Source organism: Tubulanus polymorphus, chromosome 4 (assembly GCF_964204645.1).
Source record: "Tubulanus polymorphus chromosome 4, tnTubPoly1.2, whole genome shotgun sequence".
Classification (NCBI taxonomy): domain Eukaryota; kingdom Metazoa; phylum Nemertea; class Palaeonemertea; order Tubulaniformes; family Tubulanidae; genus Tubulanus; species Tubulanus polymorphus.
This window is the reverse complement of record NC_134028.1, coordinates 20012494-20038678: the sequence shown is the minus strand read 5'-3', so window position 1 is coordinate 20038678 and position 26185 is coordinate 20012494. Positions and strand designations below refer to the sequence as shown.

General features: G+C 36.4%; 1 protein-coding gene across 1 annotated transcript; it reads right to left on the bottom strand.

Moving 5' to 3' along the window:
- Positions 1 to 14661: 14661 nt before the first annotated feature.
- Positions 14662 to 16691, bottom strand: LOC141904246 (S-methylmethionine--homocysteine S-methyltransferase BHMT2-like). Its single transcript, XM_074792812.1, has 8 exons — positions 16516 to 16691; positions 16163 to 16275; positions 15840 to 16031; positions 15564 to 15711; positions 15252 to 15440; positions 15050 to 15180; positions 14865 to 14962; positions 14662 to 14768 (listed from the first exon to the last, which is right to left on the bottom strand). The coding sequence occupies exons 1-8, from the start codon at positions 16658 to 16660 to the stop codon at positions 14675 to 14677; spliced, it is 1110 nt and encodes a 369-aa protein (XP_074648913.1). The 5' UTR covers positions 16661 to 16691; the 3' UTR covers positions 14662 to 14674.
- Positions 16692 to 26185: the final 9494 nt, after the last annotated feature.

The window sequence follows — 26185 nt, the reverse complement described above, 5'->3', positions numbered from 1 at the left end:
ATAGCAATTTGCGACAACTTTTACGATCGAAAATAATGTACATACTCAATTTCCACGACGCTGAAACACGGTTGTACAGTAGTATCCTATGAGTTCTCGCTACTGACCGCGTTTGGTACTGTATTTCCAACCGCTGACAGACGAGAATCGGAGTTTTTAGCAGCACTAGAAATTTCAAGAACCAGCACCCGCCATATTGAATCCACACCCGTTAGATCATCACGAGCAAACAAGCGATCATTTAGACAAACGTCATATTGTGTTACAAGATTATTTCGTTAATCTTTTTCATTCGAACGAAATGTTTTCGTGGGAACGGCATTTTTTTCGTTCTAACGAAAAGTTCCTCGTGGGAACGACACGTTTTTCGTTCGAGCGAAATGCTTGTTTTTTGATGGTAGCCAATTTCCCCTAACCCCTTAATCTATGGACGAGGTGGTTATACAGATTATCAAGGAGATCAGCGCCATTTTTCAGTCAAAGACCGATTCCGTGACTACCTAATATCCATTAAATCCTCCTAATATATGTTACTAACCCTTTATGTATAGAAAGTAGCCGAAATATTGTATGATTCTCATTTTGTTTCAATGATTACGTTGATTATAATGGAATGTTACCTGAATCGAGCATAAGATTAACTACTTGTGGATCGATCACGCATTTGGAATTATAATCTAACACCCCAATGAAGTACCCCCCTTTAAAATCACGTGAGCACCGCCCTTTACGTTCATGTCATGTATATGACATTCCGGTCGAAAACTCCGGTAACGCAGTCTCAAATGTTTTGTGACTTTCTCAAAATGTATCAAAAATTTAAGTAATTTTTAGTTCATAAGTCTTCAAATATTCAAAAATGAACAGTTAAAAATTGTTGAAACATGTCGACTCAGCCGTAAAATCAACCCATTCACAGTCCCGAATGTGGGATAATGTCGGGCTTTAGAGAACATAATGCCCCCGAGGTCTTCACATTTACAGATAAGATTATGTAAGCGTGTCGCGCGTTACACCGGATAGGCACACAATAGAAATATGAGCCGCACGTTCATTGATCATCACCAATTAAGAGGACCGCTATTGTGAAAATTGACTGTGGGAGGAATAATCCTCCCAAAGTCAATCGATGGAAACTTGACCAAGGGGTCTGATATTCAAATAATTGACTTTGGGAGGAATATTCCTCCCAAGGTCAAACGAAGAGAATTTGACCTTCAGTTCTGATATTCAAAGTATCGACTTCGGGAGGAATATTCATCCGACTGTCAAACGAAGGAAAATGGACCTAGGTCTGATATTCGAAATATTGACTTTGGGATAAATATTCGTCCAAACCTCTAACGCTAAAAACCTGAGCTTTTAGAATGATAGGTCTACATAAATGATATTGATGTAATTGTTTTTAATAAATAGTATACTGTAGCGACGAAACCAGACATATTTAGGCAATTTGATTGTTAATATACACTGTATTTGAGGGTCTGCGACAAATAATTTTAGAAAGTTAAATAGCTGTAGTACAGGTTCTAATAATGAGCCTAATATAGTCTTCACATCGCAATCAGTTATTAGAATGCATCTTCCTTTTTCTTGTTTTGATCTGAGACGACTAGTTAAATTTTTTTCTTGATTGATTCACGCTGGGAGGTCTACATCAAATTATATTGTTGATCAAATCAATTATGTTTCAACTGCCAATTCACATTTTATATTGATATTAATAATCAATATTACTCATCATTATATAGCGCACTGCTGCAAATTGTAACCAGTGTGCTTTTCATGGGTATAAAATAAACACAAGTTGAAGAAATCGAATTTGAAATACGTGGATAATAAAAAATAAGTTGAAGGTAGGGCGGAGAGATCTGACGAAAACAAACAACAAACGATATGGGCGCCAAATTGACCCATGCCTAATTGCCCGAACAAATAGTCCGACCAGACCTGAATCAAATTAAGCCGAGTCAAATTAGAGCGTGTTAATTTAAACTGGTTCTGGAAGTCAGTCACTTCGCTTTGCTTAAGTATGGACTCGTTTTAGAGTCTCTTCAAGCATTGTTTAGTATCGAATGAATGGGTTTGCATTTGAATGTGAAATAAATTTGAACATGAAAATCAGCGCGCTCTTTGGTAAGCCATGAAAACAATTAAAGTCGGACCCTGATTCGAGCCAATTTATTTGCAAATTAGCCATTGTCCTAGTTTTAACTTCTGATTTGTACCCTGTATAGGCCGGTTTATATTTCTGTTTGTACTCTTTCATAGAAATTCGACAGATATCAAATGGCATCTTTGATTACAGACACTGTTGACCGGTACACACCAATATGTCCATCCATCCGACATACGAGCAATTATCTCATTAATGAGATAATTGCTCGTAGATCCGACAGCTACGTTTTACAACTAGAAGTGCATAAAATCAGATTCCTTATGATATTACATGTATTACTATTAAGAATAAGCTATTAATTATGAATAAATTCAAAAAGAATTGAGAAAATATCTTGCTTTGAATGGCTTTTAATTAAATATTGGAAAGGGCGATTTTGAAGGGGGAATTTTATCTCCGGTGTCACTGCTAATCGAGTAATCAAGAAGCACAAACTCCCTAAGGTGATAAAGTGTTTTAAGCAGATCTTGTCCGATTGTGATCCCAATATATGAATTGCACATGGAACTATTATGTATAAACACCTCTCACAATTTACGTAATGACTGAGTGGCGTCCTGTTGCACAAGCTATATTACACTATGATGAAAAGCCTTTTATAGTTTAGAGTTGGATTTCTCGATGTATAAATGCAAGGAGGGTCAGAAGCTTTATGCTCAATAACATAAGGTTCCTATAAATGTTTGCTATGGATTTCAAAATAAAAGAAAAATCTACGTTTAAATGAGATATCTGTTTCATTACTCGTGATATATCGGGGAATCTCTGCAATAAAATTTGACGATTTCAAATTATTACAAAATGAGCAAACTTTGTGATATCTGCTAACAGTATAAATTCAAGCGTATATGCGGATTTGCGTGATATGTAATAAGTATCGTAGCGAATAATCAATGAGAATAGTATCTACCGTAGCTAGAGATGATAATGAGTCCCATATCCAGAATATCTGAAACAAAATATCTCCCTCAAAAAACCTTCAACCATTCTAAAAAACATAGGAATATGGTTGTAGGTAAAAATCTCCCTGGTAAAAATCCCCTAGGTAAATATCCCCTGTGTAAAACCGAAAATATTCAAAGTAGGTAAAAATCCCCACTCGGTGATTTTCAAAGAAATTTCAAAGCAAAATGTTTCTCCAATTTTATTAATTTGCTATGAGACTGAAATATGTTAGAACTGTGCAATGAAATCTTTCGTTGCGATAAATTCTTAAGTAAAACTCTTAGCATAAAATAAATTGTTAGAATTGATAAGAATAATAAATTTTTATTTGTAATATCTAAAGATTCGAACAGGAGTATTTTTGAACTGCGGACTCTTGTTAACTGTGGTATATTTCAGCTGTGCGATGCCAAAAATTATTAGAAATAATGTTCTTTTGATTTGAAATATTTCAGATTCAAGCTAGTGTAATATATTTGAAATGTGCGATGAACCCTTTCATTAAGCTGTGCGATCATTTTATTAACCAATTTAGTAGTAATGAACAATGTTAATTTTGTAGTATGTTTTAATTCAAATAGTATATACTATAGTTTGTATACTCATGATATCATTATGGTGTTTCACAGTAAAATATGAATAAATTGGATATATGTATCAATAATATGAATTAATTGACCTTAAGATTGTATCTACTTAGATTGCATTCAAAAGGAGGGGGATTTCTACCTACACTAAAGAATCGGGGATTTTTACGGAGATGATTTTTGCCGCTAACCATAGATGTAGTTTGTAATTTTGAATAATGGTCTTGGCAATGCACTAATTATGAACAATTTACTTTGTTTTGTTGAATTAACTACTTGTAATCAATTCACTATAGAACTATGGTGGATCCTAACAATGAGTCTGGCCTGCTATTCTAAACTCTTTCCGAAAATTATATTGCTAAGATATTCCTAGTCTTCATCATTTAGCATGAACTCTAGATGTTGGGCCTGGATATATTTCGGATTCATTAAATGGTATCATGGGCGTGGAATGTTTGGGCGGAGGTATTATGCTCCAGTTTCACGCGTAAAACAAAAAAAAAATATATCCATACATAGGTCATTGCATTATAGAAATTAAACTGTTGACAAGTTGTAATAAATCTCTATAGATGAAACAATTTTAAAGAAAATGCATTATGTTTGTAGTTTCTATTCAACTACTATTGACTGTGCGCCTCGGGCTCAATCAACTCGTCATCTCCATGATTTCTATCACACATTATCAGCTGCATTGCAATATTTGATTAGGCGGATTAGGCAGTATAATCAAAAGTAGCGTAAATTGATACATGCGAATAATTGATGTTTCCAAAGGGTTTTTGTTACTGGCTCGTTTACATGGGAATGGTCGAAATTCCCCGTTAAGAATCCCCCGAAAAATCCCATTGAAGAGGTTATGATTTGCTGCTGTTGGCCTGTTTTTTCGTTTGTATTGCAAAATTTAGTCCAAACTAACTGGAATCGTTTTAAATTGATTTCTGTGAAAATTTCAATTTTCCCCCACATGTCAACAAGTGCCTTTCAAATCAGGATAGATTCCGATTGCGAAATAATGATTGTCGCAATTTTTTAGTATTATTTATCTATGGTTTGATACGTCAAGATTTTAGTAAAAAGGGCAACTTTATCGTTTATGTTAGCGAAGCTTGGTATACAAGCAGGCTGACAATAACAAGCCACTGAATTTTATGGGGTTAGTCTTTGTATAGCTCTTTATCTATAGAAAGTCAGTGATTAAGCCCTAAGTAAATATTGCTCAATTAAAGAGAATTCATTATGATGAGCAATGTACTAGCGATGACAGGCCTATGAGGCACCCGTAAATCAAAAATATATTTCGCTGTGCGATGCAAAAATTATTGAAAATAATAAAACTTTTGATTTGAAATCGCTTAAATCAAAGCTAGTGTAATATATTTGAACTTCCTAGCGATATATTTGTCCTGCGCGATAACTTTTAGTATTAATTTAGTATTAATGAAGTATATCAATCTTTGGGTGAACGGAAAAAATGGCCTAGGGAAAAATTGGGAAAAAATTGCCGCTAAATGAATATTAGAATTTGCTCCTTTTGTAATAACTTTGAATTGTCAAATTCAACTGGACATTGGTGTATGCTGAATATCACGAACAACGAAACATTTATCCTTAAAAACGATGATTTTCTTTTTCATCTTTCTTTATTTCAATAATAATCAATCGATTTTTAAGTCGAATTAATTACTAGGATAGCGACTTAATGTGTATGTGCTTTTAAGTCAACTAGTTTCCGAACCCATGGTATGTCAATCAAGACAGATCTTCGTCTAGAAAAAAGTAAGATGCATTCTATCATGGACTCTAAAACGATTGATTCGTTTAGAGTCCATGATTCTATCCACTAATTTCAATGTAAGGACTATATAAGGCTACATGAATCAATACGAAATCATGTATACCACAGGTCACTTAAACTAAAGCTTGATTGTGAGAGTTGTTTAAACAAAATGGTCACATGAGTAATTATTGGGTGTGCGACAATGGGAGAAATCTGCCTCAGACATCTCATCCCGATATCCGGAGTCCTGGGCTTAGTAACTTATGTTTAGAATAAATTTTATCCGATATTTTTATAACAATGTTTTTCTCTCTTCTCTCTCTCCGTTAATTGCGGACGTTTTCTGGGTGCTAACGTTCAGTGGCCAGTAGGCTGGATTGTATTTTCTCTTTATTTCATAAATCACATTGCATATAAACTAAAACTGAACTGAATTGAAACTGGGTTCGGTTAGCAGTATAAACCTCCTAATTAACTTTCGGAATTATATATAAAAGAGTGAAGAGTGAAAAATTAACCCTTATACCGAATACACTTGTATAAATGAGAAAATGCACACTAGGACAATGGCTAATTTGCGACCTTAAAATGAAAGAAAGACTCGAATTTCTTTTATCACACGCGACACGCGAATCTCCTAATTACTCTAATAATGAGCGAAAACTTCCGACGAATTAAATGTATCAGCTTTATAATTGAATGATGATTATGTACGCGTAACCTCAATGATTTGTATCGATCGGTAAATGAAATTTCCATTTAAAGAATGCATTTATCAAATTACGTCCATTGAAAATGAAATTAGCTAAACTCGAGCCATATTACTATTTAGATTTATCGCCGTTGTCTTGTGAAAATTTATAACCAATCTTTATATAGTCCCCTGTAAAATCTAAACTCAATTTCTATATTATACACGTGATTTAATAACGATTTCTCAACTTCGTGTTTATTCTATAATGAGAAGCGCACTGATTAGATCTGATTTCAACAGATTGTCGAAAAAGTTACAGCGATTTACTGTTAGAGAAAGAAAATACTAAATCTATTAAGTTTTCTAAAATTATATGTAAGCGTCATACCATCTCATGCTCTAGGATATTGTGTATCGTAACATTTGAAATTCCTAAATCTACCTGGCTTCATTGGGTACTGTTTTTTAAAAAGAAAAACAAATAACACCCAACGCATTAATACCTATAATTCTAAAAGTTCAGGTTATAACGTATACTTTGAATATAAGACCAGAAGGTAAAATTCTCTTCGTTGGACTTTTGGAGGAATCGTTTGAATATCGGACCCCTTGGTCGAGTTTCGATCGATTGACATTGGGAGGAATGTTCCTCCCGAAGTCGATACTTTGAATATCAGAACTGAAGGTCAAATTCTCTTCGTTTGACCTTGGGAGGAATATTCCTCCCAAAGTCAATTGTTTGAATATCAGACCCCTTGGTCAAGTTTCCATCGATTGACTTTGGGAGGAATATTCCTCCCGCAGTCAATTTTCACAATAGCGGTCCTCTTAATTGGTGATGATCAAAATGAACGTGCGGCTCATATTTCTATTGTGTGCCTATCCGGTGTAACGCGCGACACGCTTACATAATCTTATCTGTAAATGTGAAGACCTCGGGGGCATTATGTTCTCTAAAGCCCGACATTATCCCACATTCGGGACTGTGAATGGGTTGATTTTACGGCTGAGTCGACATGTTTCAACAATTTTTAACTGTTCATTTATGAATATTTGAAGACTTATGAACTAAAAATTACTTAAATTTTTGATACATTTTGAGAAAGTCAAAAAACATTTGAGACTGCGTTCTCGAGAATTCCTTCTTGTAAGAATAAATAAGGATAATAATATAAAATCCCATTAAAATATTCAAAAGACACGACGTTTCGATCTCACCCTAGAGATCATCGTCAGGTGTGACCTAGATTTAATTAATAAATTCTGGTTTTTAAATTCTTTTAATCTGTAAATAGTGGGATTTTATATTATTATCTGTTCACCACGTTTGAGTGTGGTCATCGTTCTATCAAATAAGGATATTTTTTCATCGTGTCACCTCCGGGGGCAAGGCAGAGCATACTGTTGATATTACAACCAAACCCGACATAAACCGCAATCTTTAAAATCACCTTCATTTCACCTTGAAAAACTGCATTATACAATCGCATTTCAACAGTTCCTGCATTTGCGCAGATTCTTTTACAGCACTATTGTTATTCAGAAAATCTAGACTATATTTGCAGATCGAATTCGATCAGGCGCAAGATTGAATTCTACACTAGCTCTCAATCGAATAATTGTGTAATACAATGTGTAATCAGTTGTTATGACTTGCAACAGAATATGACGTTTGTCTAAATGATCGTGTGTTTGATCACGGGATATATACCGTATATACCGTGTAAGCGTTAGGGGACACGTGAACTGTGTAAACTAAAATACCAGTGTTAAAACATCACCTGCTAACAGGTTCGCGGGTACTTATCATCTGCCCACCGGTTTCTGGGGGAACTGTTAACTGCGAACCGTCAATGAAATCAATACATCACTACATTCATTTCTAATGCCGATTAAGAATTATTTTTTCGCATTTTCAAACATTGACACAAATTGTAATCGTATAGAACAAGGAAACGCGAAACCTATAGAATTAGAACATAAATTTTCTAGTATGATAGAATGTTGCTCGAATTATCCATCATTTCCATGGCATTTTCTGGTTTTCTAGTTTCCCAGTTGTTTCAAGGCTGTTATCAAAGATTTCAAATTTTTTCTTTGATCTTTCACATTGTTTCTTGCGAAATCGATAAAGTTACAACAGTGTAAATCATGATTATAAGAATACTAACATGTTATAAATAATTGGCACTATTTCCAGTCTTGAATATAATTGCGTAAAATATAGATGCGTAACAATATAGATCTTAAACAACAGTTATTATTTGATTCTAACGTTTCGGGTTGAATACTTAAAACCATCTTCAGAGATTTGTTTCAGATACTGAGAGGTATTTCCGTTAATTCGACTTTCCATGAGGAATATCAACTGCACGTTGGACCAAGGATGTTTGCAGACTTTAGGTTCATGAATGTAGCTGCGATGGATTAACACTTCATATGACATACGATTGAAGAAACGCTTTGACGATACAGCGTTTCCTCTTTATAGGCAGATATTTATTTTCCTCGCTACATGTACTTTCATCAATGGCATCGGTTGAAACCCAGAAAACCGCCAGAAAAACTAACAAAAAACTGATCAATTTCATGTTGTCTCTGGAAAACTGCAATCAGATCATAGAAATAGAGACTGGTGTCCGGCAGTGTCAGAACTGGAGACTGGTCCCCGGCTGTTTCAGAACTACAGATATTACCTGTATGATGTGTGTTGAGATTTAACGTGCTGTTGAAGTGACTGACGAATGTCTCATTTTGTCGATTGAATTCTGCCAGTTTTATACATAATTTGGGATGAATAATATTTGATCAGAAGTTGCTGAACGATTTCACATTATATATCCCACTGAGTAGATTCAATTCCAACTATTTACAGGATAGATTCGATTATTTTTGCTTTGTTTAATCTGTCTGCCCCTGTTTTTCTACTGTATATTGCTGGGAATTTGGAGGACGATGGAGGTTTTACATTTTTCATCCTCACATGAATAAAATCTTGTAAAAGGCTTGTTTATGAACTGTATATTCAAATATTAACCAAATTGCATCCGGTTCCACAGTTCCACAATTCCACAGTAAATCTAGTAACTGTGGAACTGGTTCCTTAGTAAGCAAGTCCTGAAGTGTGAAAAACTGTAGAATAAAATATAGGTCCAAAACACGGTGTATCTGGATCAACAACTGTAGAAGTAGGTCATGAAGTGTGGAACTTGGTACACAACTGTAAAAGTAGGTACAGAACAATGGAACTGCGTCGACAACTGAAGAAAGTAGGTCCAGAATTGTGGAACTTGCTCTACAACTGTAGAAACATGTCCAAAACTGTGGAACTGGATCCAAAACCGTAGAATGGGCCCAGTACGGAACTAGGTCGACAAGTAAGGAAGGTGCATTCCTGTGGAACTCGTTCCAAAAATTAGGTCTACACCAAGACTGTGGAACCGGGACAACTGTACTAAGAAAGTTTTCAGAACTTGGTCCAAAACTGTGGAAATGGATCCAAAACTGTGGAAATGGATCTAGTTTTATGGAACTTGGCCCAGGAGTATCGAACTGAAAACTGTGAAAAACTTTGGGATTGGCTCTCTTGGAAAAGTTCGAAGTTTTGACATAAGAATCTATTCTATATCGTGTGTTTTCTGTATATGCAGTTGAAATTTACGCGATCTTGTTCAATTCAATTTGGGGAAAATCGGCGAAAAAACTAATTACGCCAAACGTTTTAACAGTAGTAAATATCAATAAAATCATTGATTGTATTGATCACGAGTTAGGTTCTATTCAAACCGACTATTGATTATTCGTAGATGATGGCTTTGATCAGATACCCTCCATAGGAATCATCCAAGTCATGTGTAAAAGTTTCTGCGACATTTTGATTAGCCCGAAAGAATCTGCATGATAAAAATTTTTAACTTGAGAAAATGTAAAGAATTTTTAACTGTATGACAGTCTAGGGGTACCGTCTGACTACGCCGCGGACGGTGTTAAGACGAAATAATCTTCTGACGCTGAAATTTGAATTTACACAGTTCACAAAATAAAGAATAATAAAAATGAAAAAAAATAATAATAACTTGTCCGTAACCCGAACAGACAGAGTATCATCAAACACACGACCATTCAAACTTATTGTATTGCAAGGCCGCACTTATTACACATGTTTTCGATTATACTATGACCCCGATAGCTGGTGTAGAATTCGACCTTGTTCCTGATTGCGCTCGATCAGTAAAAATAGTCTATATTTTCTGAATCACAAAATTTGTATTTAAAAATGCGGAAAGGCGATTGTATAATGCAATTTTTCAAGGTGAAATGAAGTTGATTTTAAAGATTGCGGTTTATGTCGGGTTTGGTTGTGGTTTTTTTTAAACTTTTGTCCGATCGAAATGTTTTGCGACGTAGAAACTAAATAATTTTTTCGTGGAAACCAAAATGTGTGACATGGTGGAAAATATTGTAACAAACTAAACACTGTGTTTCTAACTAAACACTGTGGGTTAGGATCAGTAGAAGAGGTTTGAGGTGTCTTGCCCATTACTCGCACTCCTAATTAAGGCACAGACACTCCACCGTTGCACGGATAGCGGGAAGCTCGTAACTAGTTATAATCATGTGTGTGATTAGCGAATTAGTAGATCTTATTCAAATCCTAACATAACGCTCAATGCGATATTAGCCCCAACTCAAGTGTTCTTACCCCCAAGCCTTCTAAAAAGCCTTCGCAAAATTACCCCTCAGACAATAACCCTTCGCAAAATGAGCCCCAAAAATAACACCTCACCTTCAAATTGCCCCAGAATAACAACCCCCAGGCAACTCATGGAGATTGCCAACCCCCTTACTCCAGTAGGCGGGGGGATTTTTATTCTTACAATGAGGAATGCTACAATTTTTGACTCGAATGATACATGTATGAACGTTAAGGGCTATGGTCATGTGATTTTCGAGGGGTATTCCTGATTGGGGTGTTAAACTTAATACTATAATTCCAAATTCGTAATCGACCCACTAGTAGTTGATGCTGGGTTCAGGTAACATTCTGTTATAACCAACTTATTAAATATGACGAAATGAGAATCATACAATTATTCTGCTACTTTCTATACATAAAGGGTTAGTAACATATATTAGGAGGATAAATGGATATTAGGTTGTCACGGAATTGGTCTTTTACTGACAAATGGCACTGATCTCTTTTATAATCTGTTTGACCCCCCCTCCATGGAGTCAGGGGTCAGGCGGAATGCCTCCTATTAAAACATATTTCGTTAGAACGAAAAAAGTGTCGTCCCCACGAAAACATTTTGTTCGAATGAAAAGAATGAAAAGATTAACGATATGATCTTGCAATACAACGTGTCGTTTAGTCTGAATGGCCGTTTGTTTGTTCATGGGATATACACTGCGTTAGCGTTAGGGACAAGTGACCTGTATGAACTCAAATATCAACGTTATTAAAATATAATTTTGTCTCAACACCAGTTGTCTCAACAATTGGCGTAATTAGTTTTTTCACCAAATTGAGCAAGTTCTCGTCGATTTAACTGCGAATACAGAAAATGCACAATATCGAATAGCTTTTTAATTCAAAACTTTTTCAGGTTGAGACCCAATTCTGCAGTCACATAGTTCCGCATTCCTTGACCAAGTTCCATAAAACTAGATCCAGTTCCACAGTATACCGCTCCATAGTTCTGGGTCCATTTCCGCAGTTGTTGACCAAGTTCCATAGTTCTGCATGGAACTTGCAATTGTAGACCAAGTTAGCCTGTTCTGAGACCTACGTCCATAGTTGTGGTCCCAGTTCCACAGTTGTGGACGTACCTTTACAGTTGTGAACCCAGTTCCACAGTTCTGGGCCTACTTCACTTGTGGATCCAGTCCCAGTTCTGGACCTACTCCTACAGTTTTGGATCCAGTTCCACAGTTTTGGACCTGCTTATACAGTTGAAGAACCAGTTCCACATTGTGGACCTAATTCTATAGTTGCAGAGCTAATTCCTCAGTTCGGGTCATATATCTACAGTTATGGACCCAGTTCAAAATTTCTGGATCTACATCTACAGTTATGGACCCAGTCAAAACTTCTGGATCTACTTCTACAGTTGTGGACCCAGTTCAAAACTTCTGGACCTACATTACAGTGTGTGGACCTTGTTACACAGTCCTGGTCCTACTTCTTGAATTGTGGACACAGTTCCAAACTTCTGGACCTATACTTATTCAGAAAGTTGTGAATCAAGATCTAAGTGTGCTGGGCATACTTCGGCAGCTTCGGACCCAGTTCAACACTTCTGGACTTGCTTATCTAGGGTCTAATTCCACAGTCCTGGACAAAGTTCGGTTGAATTTGATTCAAGGGTTAAAATGGATTCATTTTCGTCAAGTCGACTCTTCTGTGGAATTGTGGAACCGGGCGAAGTTTGGTTAATATTTGAATCTACAGTTCATATTAAGTCTTTTACAGGATTTTATTTCATTGTGTGGATGAAAAATGTACAACCTCCATCGTACTTCAAATTTCCAGCAACGACTGTAAACAAATCACCCAGATTAAACATGGCAAAAATAATCGAATCGATCCTGTAAATAGTTGGAATCAAATCTATAGTACAGTGAAGTGCTAATTCCGAGGCCGTTCAGCAACTTCTGTTTAAATATTATTCAGCCCAATGTATGTACAAAACTCGCAAGATTTAATCGACAAAATGAAACATTCGTCGGTCGCTTCAACAGCACGTTAAATCTCAACACACATCATACAGGTAAGATCATTTACGCAAAAATCCATGTTCTGGCAAAGTCGGGAACCAGTCTCTTGTTCTGGCTTAGCCGGGAACCAGTCTCTATTTCAATGATTTGATTGCAGTTTTTGGAAACAACATGAAATTGATAAGTTTTTTGGTGATTTTTGTGGCGGTTTTCTGGGTTTCAACCGATGCCATATATGAAAGTACACGTAGCAAGGTAAATATATGTCCATGGTGAGGAAACGCCGTTTATTAATCGTCGAAGCATTTCGTCAATAATGATCCAATAATCCATCGTAGCTTAACTTATGAACCTAAAGTCTACAAACCTCATTGGTCCTATGTGCAGTTGATATTCCTCATGGAAAGACGAATTAACAGAAATAACTCTCGGTATCTGAAACAAATCTCTGAATATGGGTTGAAGTATCCCACCCCAAACGTTAGAATGAAATAGAAGCTGTTGTTTTGGATCTATATTGTGGGTTTTTACGCAATTCAAGACTGGAAAAAGTCGCAATTATTTATAACCTCTTAGTATTCTTATAATAGCGATTATCAGTGTTGTATTTGAAAGGTTCACCAAAGAAAATGCATTTTCAATTGTGTTTGTTTGATTGGCAGGCATCATCTCGTCCTTTCGAGTGTTACGGCAAGGCCATATCGGGACCACTGAGCAAATTGAATTGCAAGTCTATCGTCAAACGCGATATCAAGCACCTACCAGGTCGACAAGGTGACTTTTCGCCGAGGGTCTTCAATTCTAGAAAGGACAGATCGCTGACTAATGATTTCGCAAGAAACAATGTGAAAGATCCAAGAACAAATTTTAGATCTTCGAGAACAGGCTTGAAACAAATGGGAAACTAGAAAACTAGAAAATGCCACGGAAATGATGGATAATTCGAGCAACATTCTATCATACTAGAAGATCTATGTTCTAATTCTAATTCAGTTCTAGGTTTCGGGTTTCCTTGTTCTACACGATTCAAATTTGTGTCAATTATTTGTTAATAAATGCAAATAGATAATTCTAGTCGGCATTATAAATGAATGTAGTGATGTATTGATTTCATTGACGGTTCGCAGTTTGCAGTGCCCCCAGAAACCGGTGGGCAGATGAAACGAGTTCCCAGTTGTTCCAGACGGTGTCCAATGACCGGGAAATTTCCGTCACGAAGTATAGCTGTTTAATATTAAATTAGTTTAATTTCATTCTCTAAATTGCGAGGGATCCTGCCAATGATTACATATGTAAGTATAGTTGGACCAGGACGGCATTGAGAATCTTCAACTTTTGACAACACATGAGGACAGTTGATGGCTTAGTTCGGCATACTCAGATATTAAACCAGATCACCAAAGTGATAATGATGGGACTTGTTTCCTTGTACCTATCGTTTCGACTCTTAATCATCAGGCCTTTTCTGAATGTAATGAATTTTCTCCAAATATCCCTATCAGAGAAGGAAAAAGTTCATTACATTCAGAAAAGGCCTGATCAAAAGTTATCATCGGGAAAACTAGGCGTTCGCGCGATCACTATCGTTATTTGGGAGATGAAGGCATAGGTTGTACATTAATTTAGTTATTCATCGTATCAGTTCATACTAAGAAGAAAGATACTCACAGGATAAAGAAATAGAATGAAAAAACAAAAACGTTACATGATTACAAATGGACCAATACTATAATCACACAATCGATACAAAAAACATAATGGGTTTGTTGTTACAAATGAATGAGTTCCTTTTCTGAGTTGTAAGCAGCGCTGTTTGGACGACCGGTTTTAGGGATTAGATTCATCCAATAATCTCTACCGTGTCTGCAATAAATAAAAGAGCATGATATATACAGAGACGCTTCCGCGCAATGTGGATACTGGTATAAAAACGTCAGGATTATCCGGCTATCAGTTTACTTTTGACGATCATGTTCATATACACTCTGTCCATATCCAGCCGCGAATGGTAAATTATGATCTTTTCCGGGTGGTCTGAATCCTCGTTCCTCGGACAACTGTAATTATAATGTGAATTATCATGCGAATGGATTTCCCAATGTGATTTGGATATCGAAATGCAATGCAACATTTCGTGTACAAACCTCTTCGGCCATTTCACGAATATGATAACTCTCGAATCCGCAACATCCTCCGATGTACCTCACTCCAAGTTCATAAGCTTTACGGGCATAGTCTCTACATTCCCAACGAGTAAGAATGCGTGGTTCCATCGCTGAAAATGAAAAAGCATCTAAATATTACTTATTTCAATATCGAGACGATCCAATTGTTATTTCAGCTCACCTAACAAGTACTCGGGTAGTTGAGAATATCCTTCAACTAGATACTCAGTTTCAGGAGAAAGGAATCCGATTGGCTGCATCATCAGAAATGGAGATAAACCAGCTTCATTCAGGGCATCTTTCATCAATTTCATCGTTTTCAGTTGCGCGTTATAATCAAACTGGCAATTTAAACCCACAATATCGGCCCCTGTGTGATTGAAAACAAACACCTACGATTATGATTTACTAAACTTTGCACGACATTGAAACATGTTTGAAAAATAACGTATATTAAGAGGGATGTATCTAGAGTGAGGGCATGATTTTACACCTCGTTTAGCCATTCTAACTGCACATTCTTTTGCACTGATTCCATCCATACACCCAACTGGGCCTATTCTCATCGTACACGCTATAGGTTTGTTGTATTTCTTCATGACATCAATCGCCCACTCAATCTCTTCGATTGAACAGAAAAACTGGATTCGAAAAATACATGTATACATTCGACACTACAGTGTTATGCAAATGTTCGATTTGTTGATAGTGAAATTCCAATGTAAAATACCAATGAATACCATCTTTGTCTTGAATAGTAGAATTTTACCTCCGCTATAAAGAAATCGACATCCTTTTCTTTGAACACTTGGCATTGCTTTTCGAATTCTGCTTGAACTGCTGCCTTCCCTTTTCCAGCTGTATATGTCGGTGTAGGCGACAAACCTCCGCAAACTAGTAGATTGTATGATGTGGCAACATTACGTGCAAGATCGCACGCCGCACGGTTTATTTCAGATGTCTAAGATAAATTATAGATATGTACATCAATACCTTAGCACTAACCATTCAGTACAATTTGTATGACTGAATAGTTGAATAGAAATACTGAATAGTTGAATAAGAGTGAGATAGATAAAGACCACAACCTACGTTATAATTTTTGGCCGACTCACTACATTGAAGCATTCCATCCGTCGCATGAAAAGTGAATGCTTGCATTACATCAGCTCCAGCTCGAGCAAATTCTTTATGTAAACCACTGACTGAAAAATGGCAAATTAATGATTTTTCTTTTATCGGCTAATCCGTTTTGACTTGAAGATAACCCAACGGTTATTTTAAAGGACATTTTTTCTGGCAGATGCCTCGTAGTTCGTCATTGTTTTAATTCAAAATGATGCCCACAAAACTATAGATTTTGTTGCAGACAGGAAGGTGTGCTAAAATTGATCGGGTAAAGTTGGGATGTGGGTAGAAATAAGTCAGAAACATGTAAAACCTACCGGCGTCAGGATGTTCTAGAACGCATTCAGGAGTATACAGCCCAGCAGTCACATATCCTCTTTTTTCGAATGTATTCATGTAACTACCGTCGCCAATGATTATGCGTTTTGCTAATATCTCCAGTATATTCGGTTTAGCTGCCATATCTAGTATCTTGCAAATAAAGCCACCTTGAATCGTTTGACGTTTGACAAAAATTTCCAAACTGGTCTATGAATTCTACAGAAAACACATTTTACTATTAGGTCAACCATCGTTGTCCCATTCGATGGTTATAGAAATTGATTGCCTTGATATACATGTCACTCGTATATTCTGTTGTTGTTGTTCTATGAGGTTCCGTCTAGGCAACTTGAATGAGAGTTTTTATGTATATTAAATCATTTACTAGACCGTTAACAATTGGGAAAAAGATTTCCCCCAAAGGTTGCACCAGTTCACGGTGACGAATATCCGCGATATCAAAAGCAGCATGAGATGCTGCCCTTTCTGATGATATCGACGAACACTATCATGTCCATTCAATTTGACCATGTATGAAGGTGTTTAAGGTTTTTATGGGTTCATACGAAATTCCTGGATGCTGCGGGGACCTGCTGTTTGAGGGATGAAGTCACAAGGATTCTAGATTTTGACAATATGGGCAAAAGCCTTCTTGAGTTGATGATTAGATGATGTGTTTTTGTGATACAAATTGGTGCCATTGTATCTATGCTAATTTAGAACTAATTACTGGGGTAATTAATCTATATATCACTGTTAATTCGTTGCTGATTTTAATTTGTCGATCAGATCTTAATCGACTTTCAATTACAATGATTAGAACATTAAATTAGTTTACCTTCACAGAAGTCGAAAATATGTAATCAGGTAATTTATGCCAGTCGTCAGTGTTTAATTAAGGAGATGTGCTCCTCTCTAACGTCTCGGGTTTGAGTGACAGATGATCCCGGTATAAAAAAATCTGATGCGACATCAATAAATCAGTTCAGCCAATGACTATAGTCATCATCATCACTACCACTGAATTAGCGGATAATCAGTAAACGCGGGATTAACGGATTACCATTCAATCGATGATGACGGATTACCACTCATAGGATTAAAAGATTACAATGGATTATTACATCTTTAAAACGATTGTGTTGATTTCAGTAATCTATTTAGTAACGGGTAAGTCTTCATATCTTATCGATAATGACACTAAAGTTATTAAATTATCAGATCAAATAATCGACTGCCTTTATCTATCTATGTAATGCGTACGTACTGAATTTTCTAATTTCATTCAGCCACGTTGTGTGAATGGAATTTGAATCCACTTTCAAACGTTAGTGTTCAAATATCTGATATCATATTTCAATAATTTTCTGCGAATGTAGTTCTGATCGATATCCGACACTAAGCTGAAAACATGGGTAGACGTCTGCTGTGTAGCATTGGGCATGCATTTTTGCAGAGGATAATATATACTCTTAATTTATCGTAAATTGAAATAATTGACTCGAAATAATTGAATAGTATACACATCAGTAACATGCGAAATAATTCTCAGGTCAACCAAATATCAAGTTAAAGAGATTATGTTTCATCAAGTTGCCAAAGAACTAAAGACTGCATGAATTTGGTCCGACCACATAGAGGGAGTAGATAGTTTAAATATGCCTCACACACGAATGCCTATCACCACCATTAATCAATTCGTTCTGGTGCTATGTACTAGATGTGGTGAAAAATAACAAAGCGATGTTGACGTATTGTTGATAGTCCGAAGTGTTTAACGATTTTTCTTTGGTGTCGACTTAAATTCTAGCTGCGGATCAATTCAGTGTACTCACTATATTCAAAAATTTCATTGCAATTTTGTGCTTATTAAAATAACTGCTGTACATTGTAATTGTAGATGAGGCTACACTGTTTTATGTCGAAACGTCCCGCTACAATAGATTTTGCAATGGTCATTATCTTAATAAAACAGCTAAAAGTTCCTATGTTTGTGCTCAAATCTTTTTATCAATATTGTTATACAACTCATAGAATGTTGACAGATTACCTGTCATTGTGCCTATATGCAATGTAAACTTTTCGTTAAAAACTTTCGTCAAAAACATTAAATATAGCAATAAAAAGATTTTCAATAATTAGTTTCAATAAGTTATTCAATTGCCATATTCTTCAACTCTGAGGGGTGTTTGCTGTGGCTGTTCAGAAGGTTCGAACGGTTTATTAGCCCTGAAAAAAATAATCTTTGGACTGTTTTCTTTTATTTGCTGTCTAGGCCGCAAATATTTAGTATAGTGCCCTTCTCCCCGGAAAGACAAACGCATGCTGGTAAAATCGGTTACGTCTCTTTTAAGTTACTGCGGTCGTATACCGATAGAAATGATTTTACACATTTGGTCACTGTGTTCTTTAAGTCAGAATGGAAAAAGGTATTTTTCCAAGAATGGTGATGTCACCTGGTTATACATTCTATGCATAACATTATAACCGAAACTTCAACGCCCATGGACCTCTTGTTTGAATTACAATCGAAAGTTTGTAGAATTTGTCGACTGTAACCGTACTGTAAAACCTTTCATCCTGATAGTAGAGGAGCTTATGTTTTGAATTCTGGGTTGTTATGCATGGCATGTTACAGCTTGGCATCGCATGTGGGGCTATTCAGTAGACTTAAACATTTTGCCTGAAAAGAGAATGATACGAATATAAATGCCTTTTCAATCTTTTGCAAACAAAATGGCTGCCATGGCAATGACGGCGATAGTCTTTGATTGGTTCCAGCAGGGAAGTGTGACCAGTCACTATCTTAGGTAGGTCCACTTGCCACTGGTGCTAGTGTAACACGATTCATTCTTGATATGAGAAAGTTACTTTGAGAGAGGAACTCTGTTTCCATAAAAAAAAACTTTCTAAACATGGTAACTCCAGACTCTTCGTTTCCCGTGTTTAAGAGAGGATATTTTGGTATCGTACGGGTGATTTAAATTTAGGTTATATTCAAAATACACCAAATTATGTGAAGAAGATGTTATAGAAAAATTGTTTAAACCTGTGAGGCAAATCAAATATGTAACTATATTTGCCGAAAAGACACACACAAAATGAGAAAATCAAAGATTTTGCAGTCGCCATGGCAATAAATCTCAACAAATGCAGATTTTTCCGAGAAAATCTGATACCGTGTAAAGTTTACTTCAATTTCCGACAATAAGATACCACACATATATCATGTGAATTCCAAAATCTAGCCCCAATGACCATATGGTCACTTTTTTGGAATATGGACATAAAACAGTTGCCATGGCAGTGACGGTAACAATGAATATTGGGCATCGGTCATTCTCATGTCCAGGGAAGTCTACTTAACAGCCCCACGTGCCAGGCTGTAACATGCTATGCATAACAATTTACACAAGCTCCTCTTCTTTGATTAAGAATAGGACATATCTAACATCTTTTGTAGCCACAAGGTGTTGACTCAACATTCTCACTGTCACTTATACTAAATGATGAATGGACTAAAGGAGCATCTCAAAATTTTAATCGTTGCGTCAATTAGAATAACTTTATTAAATCTCTCTTACCCCACCCTTTGATTAGACACGTGCCGAAGTTGGAACTATTGATTTTCTAATTGAGAGGCCACAGACAAAGTTAAGTTCTCGTGACTGTATTTTGATCGCAACTGTTATTGAAAATACAATAGGAAAATTACATATGAACCCTATTAATCTAATAGGTTTTAACAAATAGGCCTCGTAACGAGCGCATGGTTTCTCGAGCTAACATCTTCTTGATTAATGTCGTACGAATCCTAGATTATTATTAAATATATATATATATATATATATATATATATATATATATATATATATATATATATATATATATATATATATATATATATATATATATATATTGAAATGTAGATACTGGTGCGTATCAGTGGGTTTAGTGTATAGGTCAGTACCAATTTTCCAATTTGATTTGTAGCCTCTAACATCTAGATGATTAGCTTCTAAAAAGGTATATTCATGGGTAAATCTGACGTTCAGTAAATTTAGTTAAACACTCATCAAGACCCTGTTCCCACAAACCAAACTTATGTATCATCTACGAATCTCTTCCACAATTTAGGTTTGTGGGTAGATTTGTCGAAGTCTTCCGATTCTAAAATATATGTGCATGAATACGTTTACCAATAGCCGTTCCCGACATTAGCACAAAATGCATGTTGTAAAAAATTTACAGATATTATTACTAAGAACTACTATCGATAGCTTCACATGTGTAGAAACTCATTAACAGCTCTATTAACATCTTCGATAGGTATACTGGGGTATAGAGCCACAACATCAGTGAATAATATTGTATTGCTGCTATCTACTGCAGTATTTTTCATAATAAGTAGGAAATCTAACGTGTCCTCAATGTGTATGATGGAACAAATTTTTCGATTAGAACGTCTCTCAGTCGGCGTACTACAGCCCCGAAACTACCGGTCTACCCGACACGCCTGGCATCGTGTGAAACTACGGAATCTATCATCGGTAGAAATAAGGATGAAAAAATTACCGACTGAATTGAAAACCGTTGTAGTGAGAGCGAATTGATAAAACATTGCTCGCAATCTATAATCGCGTATTACAAAACCGTTTATTTCAAAAAGTCGCGGCATTGTGGCCGGGATTTCGCAAATTAGAAAGAAAGCGACGAGCGCAACGACATTTCTGAGAGCGCGGATATCGATGACATTGTTGCGGGCGACGGAATCACTTCGACGAAGAGACCGTCGAGCTGTGGTCGCACGATATAAAACAAACATTAACAGAAAATTGACAACTATCAAAAAACAAGTAGGGAATATTGACGTTATGAACATGTAAACATAATTGGTGTAATTTGTGATGAGTTTTGTGAGAAAATCAGTATATTTGAAGAGTGTATAACCACTGTACTGGGTATAAACACGAATATCTAATCTAAGACAAGGCAAGTGATAAAGTCCTGGGAATGAGCCTTGTATGATATAATGCCAGTTTGCCAACGCGCTTAAGGTAACCACACAAATCATAATTGATAGTAGTTTTCTTTGTGTCCAAAATCGCACCGCTCGCAACGGAAATGAAATCACCACTAGCCGATCAACACTGAGCAAAACAACCGACCAATTCCTCGATGTCTCTAACCAGAGAAACATATATCAAAATATGAACGAAATCCAACCCCCGAATTCGAGCGCGTAAAAACGAAACATGACGTCACCCATAATCGCGTAAACGTACAACGCCCGAATCGGGTACAAAAACGCGAACGAAACGAGAAACGATAAATCAAAACAAGCTACGAATTTGCATACGTAGTATGATTTTCGTTTCAAACGTTCGATCGTAACGATAGTACAATCGCATGGACGTAAAACGTATCGATGTAAACTTTTCGTATCGGTAAAGTTTTTACGCACGACACGTCAGATGAATTCGTAACAGACGTCATCACTGAGTGAAGGACCCGAGGTTTATCAGCTGGAAGGAATTCAAGATATATTATATTGGCACGAGCATTAACTCTTATATATTCTATCATTGAATTACAGGTTCTAGATGAGATATTTGATACTATTGATAGCACAAGCTTTTTAAATTGTATATTCGATACTCTAAGATTTCGAGTTTTAAATTCATGAAACGTAACACATGTTGACTCGGTATTGAGTTATGAAGTTACCAATTAGTTCGAGGTGAATTCTAAAAAAAAAAATCTCCTGGATGCAAAATGTCCCATGCTAGCAAATTGTGTCTATTCAAAACCGAAGGATGTAAATTGAAGGCAATTCCTTTTAGAATACGCCAAATGTAACCACGGTTGTGCCGATGATTTGGCTGTATTTGTGGACATTTCGGTTAGATACACCAATCACCAATATCAGACATTGGTAGAAAACAACACCATCGCTCGGAATATCTTTCACCGACTTATCTTTATTACGTACTACCATTGACTGAGTCCATGGTACTACGCAATAGTGTTGTAACACGGTCATTATAAGTTGGGTCATGATAAGTTTACAATGTTAACAATACTTTCTTCTAAAACTCTTGATAACGATGTATGACTTTATTTTCTTCAAACAAGCTTGTCACAAATGTCTGATGAAACCAACACTATCCGCATTGATTGGCCACTGTTACTTGACCGACTGATACACGCCCCAAACCGTAGCGGCGCGGAGTTAAAATCTCTAACGGTACTAAATCCTAGTAAATGAGGGCAGATGCAGTCAATAATAGGTCCGATACGAATGGGAAAGCCTAGGTCGATTCCACCTGTGGGGAGGACATAATAAGGGGCCAACGACGGCATTAGACTATAGTGATAATCAGTTTAAATTCGATTTGGAAAGCTTAGGTCGGGCTATCAGTTGGTTTTTTTATAACCAAATAGATGTAACAAGACATTTTTCACCAGTAATTATTGGTCAATTTGTGGATCGATCATTGTATTTTGATCGAATGGCTTGAATTGATCACTTGTGATTGTCTGATTTCTATAGGTTTCTTGCTTAAAACTGATTACCTAATATTGAACAAATAAACATTAGTGCATGATCAACAATGGGCTTGGTAGATCATGACATGTTTTCAAAATACTGCTAAAACCTACAGAAAAAATTAATTCATAGTGCCTACTTGTTTGCCACTCAAATTGAAGTTGTCAATTTAACTATAGATATACGTCTTGTTGATATTTTTTTCCATTGGGCGGGATTCGAACCCGATGGCATCATTCAATTCTACAATTGAGGCGCTCGTCATCTATGAATAAGTGAAACTATATTGAAGGCGACGTTCTCCACGGTTACACACCAGCGGCGCGATGCCTCACCACACCAGCAAATTGTCAAGTGAACATATCATTTGCGACGGAATAATCCGTCAAGGGTGGTCAGAAAATAGTCCCCTGTGGCTCAGTTGCTCGTAGCTTTTACTAACGCTAGAAAAGTTAAAATGTAATTTTTCATTTTAAATAATCCGACATCAACATTCAGTGTAACAGCGATTTAGTTAATACACGCGCAGCCTTTTCTCCAGGCGAACTATGCGCCTCAAAAAATATTTATCAAAATGAACTCGATTTTGGTCAGTTTTAATGAAACTGTCTTTTACTAGAATCAAGTTCTAGAATTATATATGTATTCGAAAAATTGATTATGGGAGATTCAACGAATGTTCATAATTCTAATAGATTTAATAGAAAAAATTTTAATCAATCGGAAGTTAATTAGTCAAATTTTAGGGCAGTGAAAATTGAGCCAGGCCGGTTACTGGCGAAATCAAGTTTATCGACTGACTGCGGTTCTTAATAGTTTGACGATAGGATATCTTCTTTCCAGTAAAAGCCAATAAGGCCTTATGTCCCGGTCTAATGTTCCGTGTTCAATATACATAACTGCGTGCATATCATAACCAAACATGAAAAGAACCGGGAATTTGAGTTTTACGATTACGAAGTTAGCTAAAAAGTTATGTAAATCGAATACGTTAATCGTCTAGAGAAGCAAGCGTACGATTTGATTTGGAAGAATGCGTATATTAGCCAAACCAGTGCCATCACAGAAAAATGCAATAGTGTCTGTTGACATGTTGTTCATATATCAATTTTTTTTTGTATCGACGGAACCGAGCTAAATCGACAACTGAAGGTTCTGAACATTTTGAGTCCGATAGTGACAATATATTATATGCAATAGAAAAAGCTATTGACGTATATCTGACCTGGGGCCTATTTTCCTTATTTCACAGGCTTTGTCGGATGCTTTGAGGAAACGGAAAACACCGCACTTACCGTAGCGAGGATCGGAGCCTCCCTTTCTCAGATGGAGCCGTCAATCTGCCAACAGCAATGTTCTTTGATTGGCTACGCGTCAGTTTGTTTCTTTTTTATTCATACCCATGAATCAGAATGATATGCACATATAAAACAGCGGTGTAAATAAATTATAAATATTACAGATATGCGGGCGTGACAGAAGGTAGTGTATGCCTGTGCGGACGCTCGCAACCTGGCAATGGATCATCCCAATGCACGATACCGTGTCTGGGAAATAGCTCCTTTTATTGCGGTGGAACTAAAAACGCTTGGTCAGTTTACACTGCGCCCGTTAGCCTGAAGACAATAGGACTAAATGTAACAGGTAGTCGCCCAGACGGTACGTATTTCAATTATTGCGAAATCAATATGAAAAAGAATAGAACGCGGGTTCCAAAGTAAAAGTTTAAGGATCCCTCTGCAGTTCAAAATAACTGTATAACCAATCACAATGATATTAATGTTCGAGAAACGTGAATTACGTGTAACAGTAACGGTCCTGTTCTAAATAATTCAAAATTCGTTAACTTTTCTTTCATCAGGAAATTTTGACCTATTCAGTGACGCAAACGTGCACCCCTTCCCATCTTCACTGACATTGGTAAATTCTACGGTAAATTTTACGTTCGTATTTTCCGATCGGCCCCGACGTGTACCTCAGACAACAGGTAACATCACAACGCAAGTCGTTGGCGCCGGGAAACAAGCGATAGGGGTCACTGTTCAGGACACGCTTAACTTCGAGCGATCTTCGAAATTGATTCAGGTACGTTTTGAAGGAAAATGACGACAACACAACGTTATATAGACACCAAACACGAATTGAAATATACGCTCAATGTCTAAACATAAGTCATCGTTCGTCATAAATGCCGTTCCAAAAAAAAACAGGAAACAACAAACCAAAATATAGCTGCAAAGCAGCGATAACGGGTTTTCTGCACAGTCTTAGAATCCTGTTCAACGGTGGATTTCGACGAAGCATTTGATAAGGCGCAACATCAGCCATTACTAAACAGGCTATTAGGAAACAGTATCAATGATAGGTCGCCCAAATGGCTCAGCAGTTATCTCTGAACGAAAACTTGTAGCCGAAATCAACGGAACGCCTCATCTTGGAATAAGTCGGTCAAACTAGTGGAGTCACGCAAGGTAGTATCCTAAGTTGTCTTCTGTTTAATGTCCTGACAAATGACATACACAGTAATCCAACATATACCAGACCGAGTAAATTTCCAAATCGACCTTAACACGCTGTTCGACCAAAAACTTAATGTTCCAACAAGAAAATCTTGTTCGAATGAAAATAATTCTGTTTGATCGAACAATACGCTTTTTGCTTGAACCAAAAATTTTCTTCATTCTGACAAAAAATGTGTTCGAATAAAAAGCTATGTTATTGTTGAAATGAAAAATATTTAGTCCCGGCAAAAAAATTTGGTTGAGCGAAAACAATTTCGAACGAATGTTTGAATGAAAACAATTCTGTTCGATTGAACGAAATACTTAATACTTTCGGTTCGAGAAAAAACTTTTTTCAATATACTTGTTCGAACGAAAAACTTAATGTTCTGACAAAAAAATTCTGTTCAAATTAAAACGATTCTGTTCAATTGAACGATTGTTCGAACGAAAAACCTTTCGTTTGGACAAAAAAAAGTTTGTTCAACTTTGTTCTAACGATTTTTTCAAATTGGTTCAATCGTATAGAATATTATTGGTTCGAACGAAATAAATTTTGTTCCGACGAACGAATTTTCAAGTGAAAGGTCTTTTGAATGAAAAAAAGATATTTCT

Excerpts from the sequence above, each read along its gene's own strand:
- LOC141904246 (XM_074792812.1), bottom strand. The coding sequence starts at position 16,660 with ATGGCAGCTAAACCGAATATACTGGAGATATTAGCAAAACGCATAATC. Across the intron at positions 15,712-15,839 it reads TCGATTTCTTTATAGCGGAG|TTTTTCTGTTCAATCGAAGA; the intron begins GTAAAATTCTAC and ends TTTCGAATCCAG. Across the intron at positions 15,181-15,251 it reads ACTACCCGAGTACTTGTTAG|CGATGGAACCACGCATTCTT; the intron begins GTGAGCTGAAAT and ends TTTCATTTTCAG.